The sequence below is a fragment of the Euwallacea similis genome, chromosome 19, assembly GCF_039881205.1.
Source record: "Euwallacea similis isolate ESF13 chromosome 19, ESF131.1, whole genome shotgun sequence".
Classification (NCBI taxonomy): Eukaryota; Metazoa; Arthropoda; class Insecta; order Coleoptera; family Curculionidae; genus Euwallacea; species Euwallacea similis.
Window position 1 is genome coordinate 3,048,873 of NC_089627.1, and position 22,307 is coordinate 3,071,179.

Consider the following 22,307-nt stretch of genomic DNA (forward strand, 5'->3'; position numbering starts at 1 on the left):
CAATGGAGGGATGAAGGACGAAACCGCAAACTAGCATGATCTCAGCCAAACTCAGTTTCTCGACCGTGTCCATAAAAAACAGGAACCTGAAACTTTGGAAAACAAACGGTTAGTAAAGTGCAACAAACAACTTCGAGGTAGTAAAATGGGGTCCCAGAAAAAGTGCCACTTTGTAGATTTTGATAACAAATTGTGAATTCTAATCACATAAATTCTAAAGAATAGCGAACAATTTCAACTTCATATTTTTAAAACTGAAAAAGCTGTGAAATAAATATTTTTATAAATCTGAAATTTTAATGCCGTGTATTTGTGTTCTTTTCGCTTGTGTCTTTTATAAATAATTTTCTGTCCTACTTTGCATTACAGTCAATAGAATGACCACACAGCAGATCTGCTTGCAAATTTCCATTTTATAACTTTTACTTTCTTCATTTTCATTTCCGTCTTGTTTTTTCAACTTTTTTCCGTAAAAACTTCGATAGTTCTGGAAAGTCAATCAAAGTTAAACATAATCAAAAATGTCTTATTTAAATTTAATTACAGAAAAAGCGCAATTACACGCCTCCACAAAGTGGTTTTACAGTCACTTTATATAAAAATGGGTAAGTTTTTTATCAATTTATTCCAACTTTAACTCACATTTCCAGACCAACTCTAATTTTTTTGCTTAATTTCATACATTATCAACTTTATTTAGCAGCTATTAATGTTCAATTTCATTATCTATATATCTGTAATAATCAATTACACCCAGTGGAACGACCGCACAGCAGATTTGCTTGCAAATTTCCACTTTGTAATTTTATTACTCACTAAATATTCGTTGCACCTATTTCTGCGTGAACGCTAAAAATTCCAAACTTAAATTATATTTTTTAGTTCCGCCATCATCAAGTTCTACAGTTGGTAAGGCACATCAAGCAGTTTCGGGACCAAACCCAAAATAATATATTTTGATAAGCATAAAATTGCACACAAATCGGGCTGACATCGCCGGCGTCGGTGCATTGACGCGTAAGCGTCCCTGTTCCTGACAGCGCTCTGTAACCGACGTGCACGCGTCCAAACGGCACGCATATGTGTGTTTTATGCCCTGGAGCGTGCAGAGAATTTTAATGTATGCTCAAATCTCATTTACCTTAAAATTTGCGAAAAAAAAGACTGCGGGATGTGCAACCAAAAGGCACGTAACCGCAAAGCCAACGTGCGTCACCAATCCTCAAGCTACCAGGCATTGTAGAAACCTGAGGCACATCTTCTTGTCGGTAGCAGTACCGTGTCATTAAGTCCACCAAGTCGGTCTCTGCAGAGTGACCACGGGGAAGACGTGCAAATATTCTGCTGGAAATAATGATGGCCTATAGTGTGGTGGATAATGACACAGGTACTGCATTATAGGCTGTAATAGTTCCTTATTGCTTGTACTTTCGTAATTTGGCAAATCACTATTGCAGTACTAATATGCTGGTTAAGCCTTAGGGTTGCATAATTTCGCCGGAAATACATCGTGCAATTGACTCATAAGCCTGCACGCATGTAATTATTAAACCCCCTCACAACTTTGACCTCATAAACCGTTGCATGCCCTGGATTCAGCATCAGCTTTTGTCGCTACATTTGTCACAAGGGTCCCTGTCCGAATGAAATACTTGTTTAATGTTCTATTAAAAGAATGCGTCAATGAGACTAAGGTCTCGACTTGGGGCTGTCTTCTATAAGGGGGAGAAAATTGCGCTCCGCACAGATTACAAGCCATTTCAGTATGTATGGCCAAAATTCTCCTAATCCCTTAAAGTGGGCTTCCGAAGAGATCGAACTAGCTGTATATTATAAAACGTAAAAATACAACCTCTATAAACCCTTAAACATCCGACTGTCCCGAGGGATCGATCGGGAGCGAGGCAGATTCGCTATCGCTCAACGTCAGCAGTGGAGAACATTCGGTCAACTGGGCCTTTGGGAGCCCATATGGGGCGATCCCCAGTACAAGTCCGATGACGGGTTTGTGATAAACTCTCGGTGTATGATAATGTTGATTTATGTAGGTATCAGTTATTTGCTGAAGGGCTGAAATTTTCGTTTAAATGTAATTTCTTGCATTAAATTTGTCTACCTTCCGAGGCAAACAAGAGTCGGAAGTGATTCCTGAAACTCATGCATCTGCTTATCGCATCAGCGAAAATTGTTGATGTCAATAAGAATGAATATGATATGGAAATTCGACTTGTATGATATTAAAATTCAGTAGATCGGAGAAGTGCATCCAGTTTAAAGTAGGGGAACTACGGCGAAAAATATAAATGTAATTTCTTGCATTAAATTTCTCTGCCTTCTGAGACATGGAAGATGCCGAAACTCATGCATCTATTTATCGCATCGGCGAAAATTGCTGATGTCAATAAAAATTGACTTGAATAATATTAAAATTCAGCAGATTGGAAAAGTGCACCCCTCTAAAGTAGAGTAAATAAAGCATCGTCACCCTCTATAGGCTCCACACCTTACCACCACCACGCATTTTTACCCACTTAAATTACTCGCCTATTCCCTGAAACAAATATTATATAACAAGTTTCTTCTCAAAATATTGGTAATAAATCATAGAATTCATCCATTAGATAATATACTGGAGGTCTCGTGTAAAAACTTTCAATTACGAGTCCTTGAACACGAACTAGACCTTAAAATGATATGCCGGATCGAAATTTCTAACATCAAACCACTAGTAACCACACATACATCATAAAGACACTTTTATGCACGCTGCAGCAGCAGCCTCAATCGTCAATAATGATACACGCGTAATAAAAAAGCTCATTATAGTATAATTTGACTTGAGATAACGCAAGGTAACAATACGTTATATTATTTTCGGAAGATAAACGATGCTGTTCACATGTCACCTGAGGAGGATCAATTCACAGATGAAAAATACCTCTCAGAGAATTCAGAATTAAGGATATGAAGGACAAAACTTAAACATAGATTAAGACGTAATTTGAGACGAGATTTGGAAATAAAACATGGACAAATAACCCGTAAGTAATCATCTATTTTGAGGATCGGACTGAGAGGGATAAACGCGAGAAGTGAAAGTAGGTTTACCGTGAATGGGCATTTCTACAAGATTGCCGATAACGGCGTTAGGGATATTATCAACTGTGAAAAATACGCACAATACACAAACGGTCATGACTTTCATTTGTCACGAGAAGGGCAGTTGAAATGTATTTCTTTAACATTACGGAAGAATGTAACCATTTCGGACTTAAAACTGATTGCAAAATGAAGCTATTCCATCGCTTATTACAAAATGTCAGCTGCTCGCATTCATATTCACATCTCTCTTTCACTAACGAATTTTTCCATTATCACCTATTTTTCCTACGAACAAATTCAATCTCTTTATTCTTACTTATTGATGATATAGGATTAAGTTGCTTTTACAGCATATCCCATACGTGCTCTATGAGATTCGAGTTAGGTAATTGTGGTGGCTAATTCTTAAGAGTTACAATATTATTTCCGAACCAACACGCAGTAGCTTAACATGTGGACGCGCATTGTTTGGCATATAAAGAAATTCTGAGCCAGCAGCATATGCAAAAGGAAGGACAGGTTCGAGCACATGTTCTTGGTACCGCACTTAGTTCAGCGATGGTAGCACATACCCCGTACCACCATGGAACCTCCTCCATAATTATGGACTTCCTGAAAATTCCCCTCTTCTTATAATTGTCCTGTTTCGTGTGTGTTGTCTTCGGGGATCAGGTCGATATCCAAGCCAAAACTCATCTGTTAATACTTGGCCCATTCTATAATATGAGGATTTATCAACAATTATCTTTTTTCCCTAGTTTATTTTGAACAGTGTATCTAATATTGGCATTCTAAACTAAATATCTCCAACTTTTCTGGTATGCACCACCTGACTTACACCATAGTTCTTTTTACCAGTCAAAACCTTACGAACGCTCCACTTGTAGGAACTGTTAAAAAAATAAAACTACGCTTTAGTAATGAAAAATAAATTTAATCGTTGAAGATGTAGTTTTTTTTATATATATAATCAAGGTATGTTTAGGAGTTACCTACCTTCTAGTAATCTCTAACAAACTAATAATGCCACGCAAGGACCAAACCGCAAATTTCTTACCAAATTTGCTAAAAGAACCCGATTTCTCTTCACACTTGGTTCCAATTCGTAAACATCAAGTTTGACCTGGTAAATTTCCCAGTACTTTTCAAGATTCAATAGTTAAGTGTCTAAACTATAAAAATACCTAACAGAATAGAGCTTCAGAAGTGATAACGGTCCCATAAATATATTGGAGATTCATGCACTCTATCCCCGGGCAAGATTGTATTAACGAAGAACTCAAAACACATTGGAGGGTATAAAAAGGCCTTTAGAGCGATCAAAACATCCATATTACAAAACAATCTATCGTTTGGAATACTGCAGTCGGTTTCACAACTATTTTTTAAATTTATTTATAAATTAAACATTTTCCTTTTGCTGTGACTATAGACACTAATTAAATACACGTTATTGCATGTAAATAAATAAGTATTCATAAAATTTAAAAAAAATGCGTCTCACACTGACGGAATTCAATAAATACTTAACTGAGCCAAAACGTAGATACAAATAACGTTCACCATATTTTCAAGAAAAATAGATTATCAACTAGACAACACGGATTAAAACAATATTCAATAAACCTCCATTAGATATTATTACAGCACTCTAGAAGACTTTCCATACTCGATTCTTAACATCATCTCGACCTTAAAAAAAAACTGATAACAAGTCACCTGCTGGACTTGTAACCTAAATTACTATTACCATAATGCATAACCATAATGCATAAATGCATTAATATTTCAAATAGCTGACGCATCAAGAAGTGCTATAAATTCAGCAAAACGTTTAAACTTGCTGGAGTTGAAATTTCTAATATTATTTCTGAAAAAACTGTTAATACCATTTTATTACGTGATGTCAGTAATACATACCGCCAAAATAAACATAAATTTCCACCTTAAAAGCCACACAAACCAACAATACAGTACTATTTTAACATTGCATTTTAATGACATTAATACTTTATTAAACAATATTACCCTTACCATCCTGTATGGAAAATGTGAATTTTAGAGTGACAAATGCGTTTAACTACTCTTCTATAATACATTCTTCTCTGGGAGAGGGTGCATTTACAAGATAAATTTTCAAGTGATAATAATGTGGTTGTTCTGCTACAAATATTTGGTAAGTGTCGATATTTAAAAAGGAATGCTTCGAGCTTCAAGTGAAATGTCATGTTAAGATAATACAATACTAAATATGAGGTCGTTAACGTTTATGTAAGGCTGTGCCATAAACGTTCAGTGCGTTTACTTGTTTGAAGATACCTATATTTTATGTTCTTACGTATATTAAATTGTTATATTGTTTTAACTATAATATTGTTGCATTATAGTGATTAATAACCTAAAAATTACGTAAAAACTTTCGACCAAGATTCGGTGTTAAGTTTTTTAATAAATAAAATCTGTCAAAAATCTATTTTTTTCTTTTATTTCGAGATATTTCTTGGACATAATAAATAAGTATTCATTCAATAAGCATTTTGTCATGCTTAAGTACATTTTTTGGCATGGCGATTGTCACATTATTAAGTAAATTTCGGTACAGAGTGTCATTTTTAAATGCGCACATTATTGTTTTCTCCGAAAAGTCTACAATTATACTATTCATTTTTGTCTATGCGGTTTCTTAGAACCCCCAAAAAGGTTGCCAAAGTTTCAGAGACTAGCTAAATGGGTACCTACATGTGAAAATATCAAAACTGCCAAAATTGTCCATCCCCTTCCTTCATAAATCATTACTCTCTAAAAAATGACAAAATGTTTAGCTTCAAGCGACCCTGAATAACCACCTTATCAGTATCTCGGTTTCTATTAAATACAAACCTGGAAATGTTATTTTCTAATTTTAAAAATGTCTTTCTAAATACATTGGTGTTTTACACTATTATGTTTTTAAACGTTCCAGTCCAAAAACCCATCATGAATAAGTTTGAGTTTAATGTCACATTTTCGTGCTTTCCCAAATATTTTGGAAAAAATTTGACAAGATGGCAGCAGTTTCTTACATATGCTTATGCTCCATAAAAGACATAGTTTTCTTAATTATGCGATCTACTTATAACTATAGCCGTTCCAGAGATAACAGTAGTACACATACTTAAGAACAACACTCCATAAAAGAGAGCCCGAACAATTAAATATATGAAAATTCACTGGTAAATTGTTGCCGAAGAAATAGAAACAAATATGTATCAAGTTTTAAATAACTTTGACAATAAAACCGTTTCAACCTACCTTAAGTTGTTAATACCCTAGCCTAAAACCCGCAAAACCTATCACCTAAAAATACTTCTCGATATACTCTTTTAAATCTATTAGTACCTAGTATTCTAGTCTAATTTGATATCACAAAAGATACGAGGAAAAACATGCTCTGTCATAGACTTTGACCTTAAAACCAACAAAGGGAGTTGGCGGTTTTAAACTTAATAAAAAACAATAATTAAAATTAATAAAAATACCTACAAAAAAACACCCTGTACTCTACGTAAGACAGAATCATTCACCTCTGACCCTTAAGTAATTTGTACGTAGGTTCAATGTACTCATATCAGAACAACACATTATGTACCTATATCTTTTAAGCGGTATTATTGTCTTCCCTATTTACGGGAAAGTAAACTGTCGAATTCCCATTAACACCTTTGGATACTAGAACTACACCTTTACCATTTGGCACTCCATTTTCACTATCGGGTGTTGTTACCAATTCCTCAACTTCCTTGCTATCACCCTCGCCAGGAGGATAATTCCAGGGCTGTATCTGTAACATAGCATTAAAGAAATACTCAGTTTCTGTGAAAATTGTACAAAAAAAAAAAACGAAAATGTTGTAAAATCACTTACATCTCCAGTTCCCCACATTTGATACGAGATGTAAGTAACGCATCCAACTGAACAACAAACGTAAAACACGGTGCGCCAGGCAGACATTAAATGAACTTTGTTCTCTAGCATGTGAAAATTGGCCTGAGGGCTGAGGAAACTGGCTGTCATGTGTATGGTTTGAGCAAAAGCTAATACCGGTCCGGCGAAGTTCGGAGCAATATCTACTATGTTTGCCATTGCACCTGAAGTGAATTATGAAAAGAAATGTTAAGCGTAAAATTTGCCTTGAAACTTACCTGCGTAAGAAGCAGTAATCAACGTAACGGCAGTAAACCAAACGACCAACACCCATTCAATGTCACAGCCTAAGTAACTGACCAGAGGCACTAGAAGTCCTGGTACTACCTGAGCTGAAAATCCACAAAAAAACAACAAATTAAATACCCGAAAACTTACTTCAGCAATTGCGCTTACAAAGAGCCGTCATTAATTTCCTGAGATTCGTCAGTGACATATAGTTCCCTGTAAGTATCTTGTCCGCAATGTAACAGAAAAAGACTGAAGCTACATAGCTGCAGATAAAGGGAGCTCCATTTAATAAGCCGTTCTAAAAATTGCGAAACAATATAAGTACTTTACTGGATGGGGGTGAGTAATATTCGGTCTCTTTTTCCTAGAGCGAGGGGCAAAATGCAAAAGAAGTTTGCTATATAATTCAGAGGCTAGGTTTATTTTTTCTTCACAAGCAGTTTACCCCTTGTTGTTGTGAATATTACTAATTTGAAGCTTAATATAATTTTAATCTCATATTACCTTTTCTATGCTAAAACCCAATATTCTCTTCATGTAAAGAGGCCCTGAAATGATGAATGTATAATGTACCCAAATCCTACCGAAAGTAGTAAGACCGATGGACCAGGCAGGTTTCGATGTCAGAATCGCCTTCCAGGGAACCTGCTGCTGTCTAAAAATAACCCCCAAATAAACTACTTGTCTTACTCCATATAGAAACTCAATTTACCTGGTTTTTTCGTAAGTATTAACAGTATTCTCTCTAATATACTTTTGTTCCCTCAAACTGATACGAGGATGAGTTTCTGGGCTATCGAAAGCCAATAAGTACCATATGATGCACCAAGCCACCCCAATGGACCCTGTGGTGTAAAACACCGATTGCCAGCCCTTGCTGGCGATTAAAAACCCGCATAATGGGTAAGTGATACCGATGCCAATGCTGAAACCTGAGGATTAATAAGAACATGAGTGTTAATAATTTGCAGTGTCTTTAAAAATATACTGCGGCTGTATGACACAGTACTCAAAACAAGTTGAAATGTAATGTACTGAATAATTTTGACATACCTTGAAAACTCGACATAAACCGGCTACGTTCTGGAACGGGGATCCAGTGCCCCACAAGCGCGTACATGGCAGGCCATGTCAGACCCTAAAATATGTACGTTAAGTCAGAAGGCACAACGGATGGGCCTGCTGCAATTCTCTTGTTCCAGCTCACTAAACGATTTTTAAACACCCATACTTTCAATTATTTACACACTATTCCGAAGAATATTCAAAAGAGGCAAATGCAAAAGAAAGTTACGTTCAGACATAAAGAAAAAATATAAATCTAGAATTATGTATAGATGTTTGTTTCATAGGGACATATGCAACTTTGCCTTAATGTCAAGATATGGCGGATCTTAAAATATAATATACTGAGTATTGAACTGAGAGAACTGAACATTGCTGTTCACAACACAATTCTGTCATTTACCGCCAAAAAAAAAACATAAGCTTAAGTTAACTAAGCAATTCTTCTAAGGACAAGTACATTAAAGAAGCAAAGTATCTAAGTTAAGCCGGGCTTAGACACTAAACTTACGTTAGTGCAAATGGTAGTGAATTAATTGGTGACAGCAATTACATTGTATATGGAAATTTTAAGCTCTTTTCAATAGTAGGTATTATGCGCAAACCGTAATTTTCCTTGGCATTTGCTAGATCGCTTAACTTACCGAAGCAAATCCCTGTATAAAGCGTAAAGCAATGACCAAGCCGTAGTGAGTCTCGGCAGCAGCAGGAATGGACAGACTGGCCATGGCAGTAACCAGCTGGGCATAGCCGAACACCTTTTTGGTCCCTAATTTTTGGGTGGCTAATCCGCCCACTAGCTGAGATACTATGTAAGCCCAGTAAAACGAAGCTAGGACGTAGGACTGAACTGAGCTTGACCAGTCTAAGGTTCCGCCATAGTCCTAAAACAAAGGTTCACGCAGTTGGAATTAGAAATTACTTGAAACTTATTTCTTGTCATTTTCTGAACTGTGAAAACGACTCGTTTAAAAACAAGAAAACTACGACTGTAATCAAGTAGATAACACCTGAAATTACTCGTGCAAAAGACAACATTTTTTCACTAACTTACTGTAATAACTGTTGCGTTGTTACTCTCGACAACAAAACAATATTCGGCAGAAGAATTAGTATCGTGTTGAGGCTCAGCTACCATAGCCACTATGGCTAAATTGATGTCGTTCCTCATCATGAAGGAAACCAGGAAACCGGACCATGACAGTAGGTATAACACTAGTCTAGCTGGAACTTGACCTAAAAAGAGAATACATCTACATCTAACAAACCACAGAACTCATGAGTGTCGTAAAATAGGCATAAAAGCGAACAATTTTCAATTGTATTGTGTACATGATAACCATGGTTGAAGGGATTTAAATCAGTTGAATGGAAGGTAAATCAAGTAATTTTTTTCCAATTTATATCATATGTGGTGGAATAACAAATCATAGCTTTAAATTATGATTAAACTCTTTATTTTCGGCGCTGATAGGTAACGTTTTTTACAAAACAATATATAGACAGTGTGGTTCAAATTGGTATTGCATGCACTGGGGTCTTAAAAATTCAAGAGATACAGAGACAATTAAATAGGATAAATTCTAGAAAATTTTATAGTAAAAAATTAAAAACCTGAAGAAACAAACCGCAAGTAAGCATGATACTTAAATTTGAACAGAACTATCAGTTCTTCGTATGCATGTTTGCACGCCTGCCTGAGCATCAGGGAGCCTCACGAATAGATGCACACATGCGTATTAAGAACTGGTGTCGGGTTCAGTTCAAATTTAACTATCGTACTTACTAGCACATTTGCCTCTTTAGTTAAGCAAGAAAACATGATCAACCATGTGAATATATATCCATTAAGATGAGCTCTATAATTGATCTGATGTCAGAAACCTTGAGGTAACCCTCAGAAATAATTAAACAGATTTTGCACTTCATACGTCTCTCCACGTATCTACACTTGACAATAAAATAATTGCGTGCCCATTGAGATTGGGGCGTTAAAATAATATCAGACACTTAAATTCCGATAGATTATCTTTTTCTTAATAAATGTTTTAAGCGCTGGGTAGTTCCTAATCGAAAATATCTGTATTCTGCCTCGCATAATTCAAATAACCAAAAGGCATAAGTCGTGATACAAGTTGGAGCCCATTTGTGTCCAGATTAGATTAAGTAACACAAATATAAGTCAATAACCTGTTCAAACATTTAGAAATTTGTTTGCATTGCGTATATGTGTTATTTAGTGATTACTCTCAACAAAACACATGATTTTAAACAATGCGACTCATAGGGTATACTGGTAATAACTGTTTGCCTAGCAATGTAAAGATCAAATAAATTATGTGTGTTATAATTTCCACTACTTAATTGCATGCTTAATTAACAACACCCATTTTTTAGATTTGTTCATCAAATAATGCAATAAATCAAATTCAACGTACTATTGCATAATGTATGGAAATATTTTTTAACTGAATGGAAGATTTAATTTTTGCGACAAATAGTTTAAATTTGAAATTTTTAGCGTTTACGCAAGAGTACGTGCAATGAACATGAAGTAAGTAATACTTTTATTACATAATATAATGGTCACAAAATAAAGCAAGTAATTAAAGAAATGAAGCTAAATATGGGATTTAGTTTTGAGGTGTGAGTCAAAGTTAGTATACAAAACAAATGGATAACTTTCCCATTTTTACACAGAATGGCTGTAAAATCACTTTCTGCAGAGGCGCAATTGCGCTTGTTTCATGAATGCCTTTTCTGTAACTAAATTTAAATAACAAAATTTTAAATGATGTTCAATTTTGATTCATCTTTCAAAAGTATTAAAGTGTACAAAAAAAAAACAGTTAAAAAAGACAAGACAAAAATGAACACCAAGTAAGTGAGACAAAATGGAAACTTGCTAGCGAATTACTTTGCGGTTATTCCAGTAGTTGTAAGGCGGATAGGACAGAAAATAGTTTGAAGAGGCAAACAGAAACAACTAATTTTAGGGCTAATATCCCCACCGATATTGAACGACACTGTTGGCATTAATGAGGCAAGAATTTGTAAAAAATTACCCATCAGGCACTATACCTCGAGTTTAATTAACTATACATTTTAGCGACACCTTATATATTGTCGCTAAAAATAGGAGTTCCCACAACAATTTACATATATTCATTACCACAAGATTGCTTTGTTTGGAAAATTCCACGTAAATACCAGCTTACCAAATATTCTATGCAACAGGCACTTCTTCGCTTCTTTGGAATAGGACAGGTCACTATTGTAAACGCGCTCCTCCATTTTCACAGCACTAACTTCAATGAATTAACTCAAAAACTCAATACTTCTGCTCCTCCATGGTAAGTGGTAACGATGTAAATCCGGATCAGCTAAGAAATTGCGAAAGTGAAATCAACTGTATATTTCGACTTGTAAAACGTATGTTTGATTATATGCCACATACAAATATAATATAAAGGACAAAAAATACTCTTGATGAGGCGTTTTACGGCTTGTGAATAAACCTTATAAGTAAACGGGTCAAAGTCATTATGCATGTTCTTTTTTAGTGATAAAACTAGTTTAATATACCTTGAAGTCTGCAATCACCGACAGTAAGGCTCACTAAATTGATTGAAACGGGCAGCGACACAAAGGAGAATTTATATAATACAAATTTAAAATTATTATCAAGGCAATGACAATTTTTTCAAGTCTCTTTCTCCGAATGACACCACTTTTAAACAAATTATGTACCGCTGAAAAAAACTAAACTTCGTTTTAATGAATTGTGCTGAATAAGCAAGCATGAACTACTATCAGAGTATTCCTCGGTCACGATTGAAAATTGGCTCACAAATCAAAAATGATTACATTACTAATAGGAATTAAGGGGATATACCAACCATCACGCATCATCCTGAACGCAAAATTAGCAAAATTTTAAAAATGTGCTAGGGACTTATATTTCGTCGAGAGCAATTCAGTTAAGTAGATTTATTTCTATACAATTGAAAAAATTGAATAATTTTTGTCATTGTGGTTTTGCATGTCTCAAAGTTCAAGAATGTTAAATTAATATTACCTAATTGTCGTAATTGCGATTTCAGAACGAAAAAAGTAGTAAATAACAGTTAGAAAATGAACTGTTGTTGTGAAATCATTTGTTGCTTTCCTTTTTTTAACGAGACAAATGAGGAAACTATAAAATTTGTTAAAACTTTTAAGGGCATTCTAAATATAGACCAATAATACTTGCATGTTATAATGCTCCTACTTATCAATTGCTTGATAAACCGAGGCATTTACTTGTTTTCTATTTTATTACTTCTACCTACGGTCGTCTAAAATTCAACCATACAAGTACCTAGCATGGGCTAATCTAGGCAAAACAACAGCACCCATTTGCACAAAGCCCTTCGATTCAAAATCCAGTAATCACAAAAAAAATACATAATTGCCTTTTTTCCCTGTAAACAACTTGATAAATGAAGTAAATAAAAAATGGTTCTTACATCAAGTAGGTTAAGTGATTCGCGGTCAAAGCTGCTCAATTAAGTCTAATGATGCGAGCACGAGACTGTTAACCAAAAGTGTAGACAGACAATTTCATGATCGTCTTGAATAATACAAAATTATGCAATTTGAAGTGGTCGGCTCAACACATCTTTAGTTGGGTGATGCCTGTTCAAACAAGTTCTTCAACAGACGAGTTGAGGCACCGATTTTGGATATTACGTAGAGTTAAGATGGTTGAAAGAACAAGATAAAAAAAAAACAAAAATCTTCGTTCAAGCAATAATCATGAAATTAAAGGGAACAATATGTAGCATTAAATGTATCAATAATGCTTGGAATTGCAGCAGGATAATATTAGTAATTCTAGTACAGTAAGAAATGTAAAAGTTTGTGTAAAAAAGGAGCATAAAAAGTAAAAAAATCGGAAAAGTTCCACATTTACACACATTTTAGGCATACGACTAGGAAGGGGAAATTGTGAAAATTGTTATTTGAAAGAATTGAACATTCAAGACTGCATTTTACAATGATCAGGTCATAAGAGACCTGAATACGCACCTGCTGAACTGAGTAATCTGATATACACTCACTTTCACATGAAATGCACCACCCAGTAATAATAATAATTAAGTCTTGTAATTTTGGCAAAATAATGCTTCATAATAGAGTATCAAATGATCAGACTTTCAGTTAAAAAATACAACATTTGATAATGAAAAAATTAATAATGAGTGACATCGCCTCGTACGGCAATGCAAGCACGTACTCTTCGCGGTGTACTTTGCAACAAATGATCAATATCTTCCTGGGGTATTTCATTCCATGATACCTCAAGATGATGTCGTAGGTCATCCACATTGTTTGGAGGCCTCGGTAAATTTCGAAGACGGCGACTCATCATATCCCAAAGATGTTCGATGGGCGATAGTTCCGGTGACCGTGCAGGCCAAGGCAGTACTTCCAATTGTGCTTCTTCCAGGTATCTTCAAGTAATGTTCGCACTATGTGGTCTTGCATTATCCTGTTGGAAAATGCCATTTGGTAAAGTTTGCATGAAAGGTACTAATACTGGCCTCAGAACATTGTCAATGTAGCGACGTGCGTTTAGGGTGCCTGGAACGAACACAAGAGAAGATCTTCGGCCAACACATATCGCACCCCAAACCATAACACTAGGTGTTAAAGCTGTGTGGCGCCTTTCAGAAAATTGCAAATTTCTTCTTTCACCTCGGTATCGTCTTACTCTTCTACGACCATCATTGATCCATAAACAAAATCGCGACTCGTCACTGAAGACGATATTGTTTCACTCTTGATTCCAATCAATTCATTCTTGACACCAGGCCAATCTGGAAGCTTGGTGTTGGGCGGTTAGTGGCAGTCGTAGATTTGGGCGGTATGAATGCAGGCCAAAAGACGAAATTCTTCTGTAAACTGTTGCCATCGACACCCGACGATTTAGAGCTCCCATCCAATCTACTGCAACAGACATTGTTGTTTGAAATCGATCACCAATGGCTATCCGTCTAAGAAGTCGACCTTCACATGCGTTGTTGCTACGAGGAGGATGTCCAGCTGGACGATGTCGCTGAACCCTTTCTTCAGACCACGAAGACCATATTCTCGCAATCGTGGTGTGGTTCCGATTCATTCTTCGGGCAATCTCACGAAAAGAAAGTCCACCCTCCTTCATGCCGATAATTCGCCCTCTATCAAAATCCGAAACTTGGGAAAAATTTCGACGCTGTCTCACTGGGGGCATTTTGAGATGTCTTGTTCACAGTTCAACAACAAAATAAACTGATATTTCCATGTAAATATTATTTTATTTATTTCCAGTTGAATAAAAAATCTAATAGGTCGATGACAAAAAAACCACCAGCATTCTTTTTTTTTTACTGAAAGTCTGATCATTTGATACTCTATTATGAAGCATTATTTTGCCAAAATTACAAGACTTAATTATTATTATTACTGGGTGGTGCATTTCATGTGAAAGTGAGTGTAATTCAGCAAAATCGATAAAATTCTCTGCTGATTGTGCAGTGCAATAAAACTATAAAACCAAAGATAAAATAAAAATCCTATAGTTGAGATTTGTAAAATACGTCACACAAACATTACATTATGGTTATTTCGCAAACCCTAGGTTTTTTTACACTTAAATTGCATTTCCCCTTATGTTGATACACAATACACTTCACATACCATTAGATAAGCCTTTCATGCCATTCATTACTGCTACATTTATTGATTTAATAATAGCAACAGGTGTATGATTATGTTACTCAACGGGACGTCGTAATACTTAGTAATCTCCGTTTATAAATACATACATATAATACGTTCAGGCCTTGTTATTCCCCAATATAAATTTTTAAAGTTACGTAAATTGTTTGTTACGCCGAATTAAAAAAATTCACGACGAAATTCGATACATTTTGAAAACGATGTTATACTACCCTGTAAGGTTGGAAAAACTAAATTAACGGCATCCCCAACCGTATTGCTGGTTAGAACAACGACCTCTCGAAACAGTACTGTCCTGTCGGAACAGAGTTATTCCTGTTGTTTAAATGGGAAAAAAAAATTGGAAAAAAGCGAGGACGTTAAAGTCGTTGAATTATGGCTTAAGTTCGATTCTGCGGAATCCGAACTTTACACGTACATGTGAGAATCGATTCAAGCTGCCTTCCTCTTTTTTCTACACCACTTACAGTGGAACCCGAGATAGAACCATCAATAGCCTCAATGGACATTGCCAATACCATTATACAATTGAAACTATTGGGACAGTTACCAGAATGAATGGGCGTTAATAAAGAATCTGAGAGCAGGGATGATTGCAACCGATAAGAGGCCAATTAGTTGCGTGCTTGATGGAACACGAATTTTAATCGATGCTGAGATTATATTTGTCTTAATTCATTTTAATGTAATTTTGAGAAAAATCAATTCTATGTGTGATAAAAGAAATCATTATGGCCTCTATTTCTTACGTCATAAGGAGGACACTATTTGCGATTGTAACCACAGAGTAAACGGTTACCAGCAAGTCATTTTTCAAAATTTTCGAATTATTTTCAATCTTCTGAACTTTCTGAACTTTTCTCTGGTGAATTGTTCCAAATGGAAGAAGAATTCGCTACAAAGTTGAGCATTAACTCGATGAAGGTTAAGTTAATCAAAAACATAAGGAATGCAACTGAATGGCCTTCGACATCGCCTTCACTTGAAGTCCCAATTTTCGATCCCAATCAAGATGATGATGTCACCAAATAATATGCTGAAACGAAAAAGTGAGGAGTTTGGTGGACTTGTAAGGCAAAAAAATCTATGTGGAAACATGTGGAGAAAACCTGGACACTTTTCTAGTCGGTGATGTTCTACGACGAGGCATACAAAGACATAATTTGAGTTCCAAGGTACGACTTGAATTCTACAAATCATTCCAGTTACAGCTTGGTCGGTCGCAATGTGCTCACAATTTACTATGTGGTAAGATGAGCTCTACCGCTACTCTCCATTATTACAAGTTAAGAGTTAATTCTAAAGAACATTAATATCAGGTTGGCCATATGAGAATCGACGCAAATTTGACCCAAGGATGTACAGTGGCCAGCAAAAGTATTCATACACCTGTAACGCTGTTAAACAAAATGAAATAACAATATGACTAATACATTGTAACATTATTTAATTAATTTTGTATTAAACGGTAACATGTAAACAACTAATCTATAATAATTTTCTTTACTAAATCATATTGTTTATAAGTACTGCAGCAAAATGTTTACAAACATGTCATAAAATTAGACCGCAAAAGTATTCATACATAATGTGATTAATTAGAAATAATATTAGGATATATAATATTAATATTTTGAGGCATGGCCTTTAGATTCAATAATAGCTGCTAAGCGTCGAGAAATCGATTCGACCAAGTTTCGTGTTTACAGAAGGATCAATCTTTAACCATTCTTCTCGCAAAATTTTTTCTAAGTCACTTTTGTTGCTTATTTCACGTTTTCTGATTCGTTTCTCTAATTCATACCATACATTTTCTATGGGATTGATGTCTGGCGATTGGGGTGGAAGCTTAACAATTTTTGGTATGTTGTATACTAACCATTCCTAAACAATTTTTACCGAGTGTTTAGGATCATTGTCTTGGTAAAATGAATAAATTCGAGGCATGTTTAGTTTTTCAGCACTTTGTTTCAGATTGTTTTTTAAAACATTCAAATAAATCATTTTATCCATGATCCCTGGAATGATCACTAAGTTTCCCACTCCATTGGCTGACATACAGCCCAATACCATGCAGGAACCACCTCCATGCTTTACTGATGCTCGCAGATTCTTGGGGTTTAAAGCTTCTCCTCTTTTTCGCCACACCAACTGTCGACCATCTGAACCAAATATATTGAATTTGCTTTCATCACAAAATAAGGCACTATTCCAAAAATCTAGTGGGCTATTTATATATTGTTTTGCGAACTGTAAACGTTTCTGTTTATTTTTTTAATTAATAAAAGGTTTCTTTCTAGCCACTCTTGAACAGTATCCACCTTTTTTTATTATCCTTCGTACAGTATCGGGGCTTACTTTTTTTGTAAACATTTCTTCAACCCTTGCAGCTAAATGTGTAGCACTTATTCTTGGATTCTGTTGGACCTCTCGTACAATTTTCCTCTCTTCTTTAACAGTCATCTTTCTTGGTTGTCCGGTTCGTTTTCGATTAACAACGGAGTTTTCATTTTTAAACTTTTTGACAATGCTTTGAATAGTTGCAAAACTCCTATTAACTATTTTCTCTATTTCTCGATATGGTTTATTTTGTTTATGTAACCTGATTATTATTTCTCTCTCAGCAATTGTTGTTTCTCCCAATTTTCGACCCATTATGTCTTGAAACAATTGTTTTTTTAATTTCTGATTTACTACTCACATTCACTTGCTAATACTAGCTGGTATAATTTAGAAATGAATATCCGTAGATACGATCGACTTCCTTGCAGGTTTAGACCTGTTTTTGTGTGCCGACACAAATGTATGAATACTTTTGCGGTCTAATTTTATGACATATTTGTAAACATTTTGCTATAGTACTTATAAACAATATGATTTAATAAAGAAAATTATTATAGATTAGTTGTTTGCATGTTGCCGTTTAATACAAAATTAATTAAATAATGTTACAATGTACTAGTCATATTGTTATTTCATTTTGTTTAATAGCGTTACAGGTGTATGAATATTTTTGCTGGCCACTGTATATCTATAGGGTTCCACTTGTAGAAAGCGATATAGGACCATCGATAGCTCTAATGGACTCTGCCACCACCGTAATTCAAGTTAACTAATGAGACATTTATGGGCCTGGGTGTCAAAGGGCGCTGATCACGAATCTTGGGAACAGGGATAATTGCAACCAATGAGGAGTAGATGAATACCCAAGTCATCGGTTTTAATCGTTTCTGACATTATATTACTTTATACTGAGTGTATAATCAGTGTAGTGTATATCAATCAGGGTAATGTACTATCTATAGTATAGGGTGTCCAAGTTTTTTTGTAGCAAAACATTACCGACAATACAATATGTGATTGAAGGTTGGACACATGAACCCAAAATTAATATTAGTTTACTATATACAGTAAACACTCAATACTGTGAACATCGGATAACGTAAACCTCCGGATAACGTGAATCATCTTTCTATCACATTAACCACCGTATAATGTGAACAAATGATTTCCGTTACCGGGGGAACTACTTCTGGGGATTCCCTGGCAGTCGTGCTCAATACGGGGTTGCCCGACCCCGGGTCGTGCCCGGTATTTCCCCAGTTTTACTTTCCCCTATTGTTTCATTTTTTGCATTGCACCATTTGCCTGTTGCTTTTGAACGGTTGTCGAAAGGTTTAATGAATACGTGTTGTTATATGTAATGTCGCTGAAAAAACCAAAGTGTTTAACTCTCCATGAAAAATCTCTTGTAATTCAGGAGCTAAGTAAAGGTGCAAGTGTTTCAAATTTATCCAGAAAATACAATATAGCTAAATCTACGATTTGCAAAATAAAACAAAGAAAAGAAACCATTTTAAGAATAATAACAGATACATATGTTGGATCAAGTAAAAGGAAAACACTTAAAGGGTCTGGATTACCACAAATGGAAAAACAGCTATACAAATGGTTTCTAAATCAACGAAATAAAAATTTTGTCGTAAGCGGAGAAATGATAAAGTAAAAAGCCAAATTCATACATTCTGAAATAAATGAAACTGATAAGGAATTTACGGCTAGTGAGGGATGGCTACAGAAGTTTAAAAAAAGATTTGAAATTCGGTTTTTAAAAATTTCCGGGGAAAAACTTTCTTCCCAACCGGAACTTATTGACCCTTTCAAAAAGCAGTTAAAAAATCAAATGCAGAAACTTGGAATTACATTAGATCAACTTTATAACGCTGACGAAACGGGCTTATACTGGAAACTTCTACAGGACAAAACATTGAAAGACTGAAAAACAACGAATAACATTACTAGTTTGCACAAATGCTACTGGAAGACATAAAGTAAAACCATTAGTTATCGGTAAAGCTGCCAATCCAAGGTCATTTAAAAACTTTACTTGCTCTGTTGATTATGAACACTCCAAGGCAGCGTGGATGATGACTGCATACATTTTTAAAAAATGGTTCCATCATTCCTTTGTACCTCAGGTAAATTTTGTTGTGTATTTTTCTTGAAATCGTAGCATAAATTTACGTATTCCTTTACAGGTTACACGTTTTTTGTCAAACAAAGGGCTCCCGATAAAAGCCTTACTTCTGCTAGATAACGCGCCATCTCATTCAAACGAAGAAGAATTAAAGAGCGAAGATGGACAGATAATAACAATGTTTCTTCCACCTAACGTTACGCCGCTTATCCAACCTATGGATCAAAATTATATTACGGGAATAGCCTTCTTGCCGATGTTATAGCAAGTAATTCAAACATAACTGATACATTGAAAAACTTGACTATTAAGGAAGCTGTTGTCAACTTAACGGCTGCATGGAATCGACTCGATTCACAAATTATTGCAAAATGTTGGAGAAATATTTTAGAGAACACTGAAATGTCCAAGGATGACGATGATGAATTACCTCTTTCTGTTTTAAAACGTCGATGGGACGATGATAAGGCAGGCTTAATCTCCAAATCCTGTAATCTTCTAAATACACTAGCACCACAAGTAAGGGATTTATCTTTACAATTTAAATCTGTTATTACATATGTAATTTATGTATATTTGTAGGCCACATTCAAGGAAACTGATGCATTGGAATGGAATGATGCTGAAAAAGAATGTGAAAATGACTAAGAAGAATGTGAAGTTCATGTAGTCGAGAATGTTCAAGAAATGTCAAGTAAAGTGTCACTGGACAGCGCTATAACTGCATTAGATACTGCAATCCAGTGGGCAGAATATAGTGGTGTGGACTTCACAGACCTCATAGTTTTAAAAAGACTAAGAGAAACAGCCCTTGTGCAAAAAATTACAAATCCTAAGAAGCAAACTAAAATTTCAGACTTTTCTGTCACCCAATAATCTGTTTTCCATTCTATTTAGATTAACCGCCGATTACATAAATAAATCGTTAACGTGAACGTGCGTTGTTTTATTTTGTTCACGGTATCGAGTGTCTACTGTATTTATATTACAAAAACACATTGTTAACGAAATACAGAGTCTTAAAGTCCCAGATTTTTTTAAGTTTCATTTCAAAGCTGCTTCAATTTTTGAGATATCAAATTGAAACTTTGAATTTATTTTCCTGTTTAGATCCTCCACAATTGCAATTCACAAATCATTGTCAACATAGGCAAGGTGGTATTTTTCCTCGGGTCAAAATCTCTGTTTACTCAAAGAAATAGTTTTTGCAGGCCTTTTTGTGATTATCAATCAAAAATCATTTCATAAATCAACAAACCACAATAATATTTCTGCAGATTATATGAATAACATGAATATTTCTTTGAAATGATATTATACTATCTTCAAGAATGTACCTATAATTTTGAACCTTGTGCCTGATATTATAGATACAAAATAGTGTTTTTCTTCACATAAGAACCCTATCATTACTTACCTTCACACTAAAACCTGAACAGGTCTTAAATCATAATGGAAGGCAGCCGAGAGAGTTACAAAATCAGCCTTCTCTCTTATGAATAAAAATTCCTAATTTAATTATAAAAAACTCTTTCCACAAAATAAAGACTAAGCAAGCATTAGATTAATTTTCATTGAAATTTTGTATTATGAATTGATTTATATTTAAGAAGAGAATTCCTTAAATCTTATCTTTGAGTACAGCCACAAGTATGAGATATTTTAAATCGTTACAACATGGCCAGGGTGACCATGGAAATTACTAGGATAATTGTAGCAGTACAAAAAATAAGAATATATAGTGCAAGAGTGTGTCTTTCTAATCCAGATTACATGAATGCTTTTGATGCAAGAGTTATATTTGCAGGAAAATTTTATGAAGCCAATGCTAGATGTTTGGGGCACCTTTGCAGCATTTTTAACACTTAAACATTGACAGAAATTTTATTCCAATAAAATTCTTATGTGTTTAGTACAGTGGTTAAAGAATGTTATGAAATACCTGATTTTTACTTTAGAACAAGTGCTGAATGTATTCTTAAAATTGTGACAGGATTATTTTATACTTCATGGTTCACAATTGTTCACCTAAAAGTCCAGCTGATATACCTGTATATGTACCACCTGCTCTATTCCTTTTAGCAAAGGGTAAAAAAAAATCAGACAGCAGAAACATGTGCTTTTTGGACTAAATGGCCAAATTGACTTTAATAGGCAGCTAATTATATCGTCTGATATGGTTCATTAGTACTTTATCTTTGTCCAGAACACTCTAATAGAAGACTCAATATTGTGCAATGTCTTGAATCACAAGGATTCTTAATTCAGCACTTTTAATTATTGATAGTGAAATACATATTCAAACAGATACCTCAAAATATCATTTTACCTTAGCTATCATAGTGAAATACATAAAACTTGTTGAAAAGCCTGAGAAAACACTAAGGGAGCAAGAGTTACTAACCTTATAAAACAAAGTGAGACACAGAGTTTACAGAGAAGAATGACATGGTTACTGACTGAAAATATATTCGATCGCATTTTTTCTAACACTATTTAAATAAGAAATGCCCCATTATCGAGTACATTCTTTAAACGAGCCCCAAAATGACGTAGATGTACAATCAAAGCGTTTCACCACTCTTTGCTTTCGCCCCCGCAGAAATCGATTTTGACAAATGGGGTGTCAAAACTGACAAAATTACACTTCAAAACCAGCTGATTTGTGACCAATCAAATTTCAAAAAAAATTCCGTGGCCGAAGTTC

At 34.9% G+C, this 22,307-nt stretch overlaps 1 protein-coding gene across 2 annotated transcripts; it reads right to left on the reverse strand.

The window, feature by feature from the left end:
* Window positions 1-4,015: 4,015 nt before the first annotated feature.
* On the reverse strand, window positions 4,016-22,307 carry MFS17 (Major Facilitator Superfamily Transporter 17). Of its 2 annotated transcripts, none has more exons than XM_066399524.1 (11): window positions 22,005-22,307; window positions 11,580-11,744; window positions 9,416-9,597; window positions 9,006-9,245; window positions 8,350-8,434; window positions 8,009-8,228; window positions 7,801-7,951; window positions 7,462-7,594; window positions 7,284-7,397; window positions 7,006-7,229; window positions 4,016-6,922 (listed from the first exon to the last, which is right to left on the reverse strand). In XM_066399524.1, the coding sequence occupies exons 2-11, from the start codon at window positions 11,653-11,655 to the stop codon at window positions 6,740-6,742; spliced, it is 1,608 nt and encodes a 535-aa protein (XP_066255621.1). In that variant the 5' UTR covers window positions 11,656-11,744; window positions 22,005-22,307; the 3' UTR covers window positions 4,016-6,739. The 2 variants fall into 2 exon arrangements, with proteins under 2 accessions (XP_066255621.1, XP_066255619.1); XM_066399522.1 differs by lacking the exon at window positions 22,005-22,307 and adding an exon at window positions 11,947-12,131.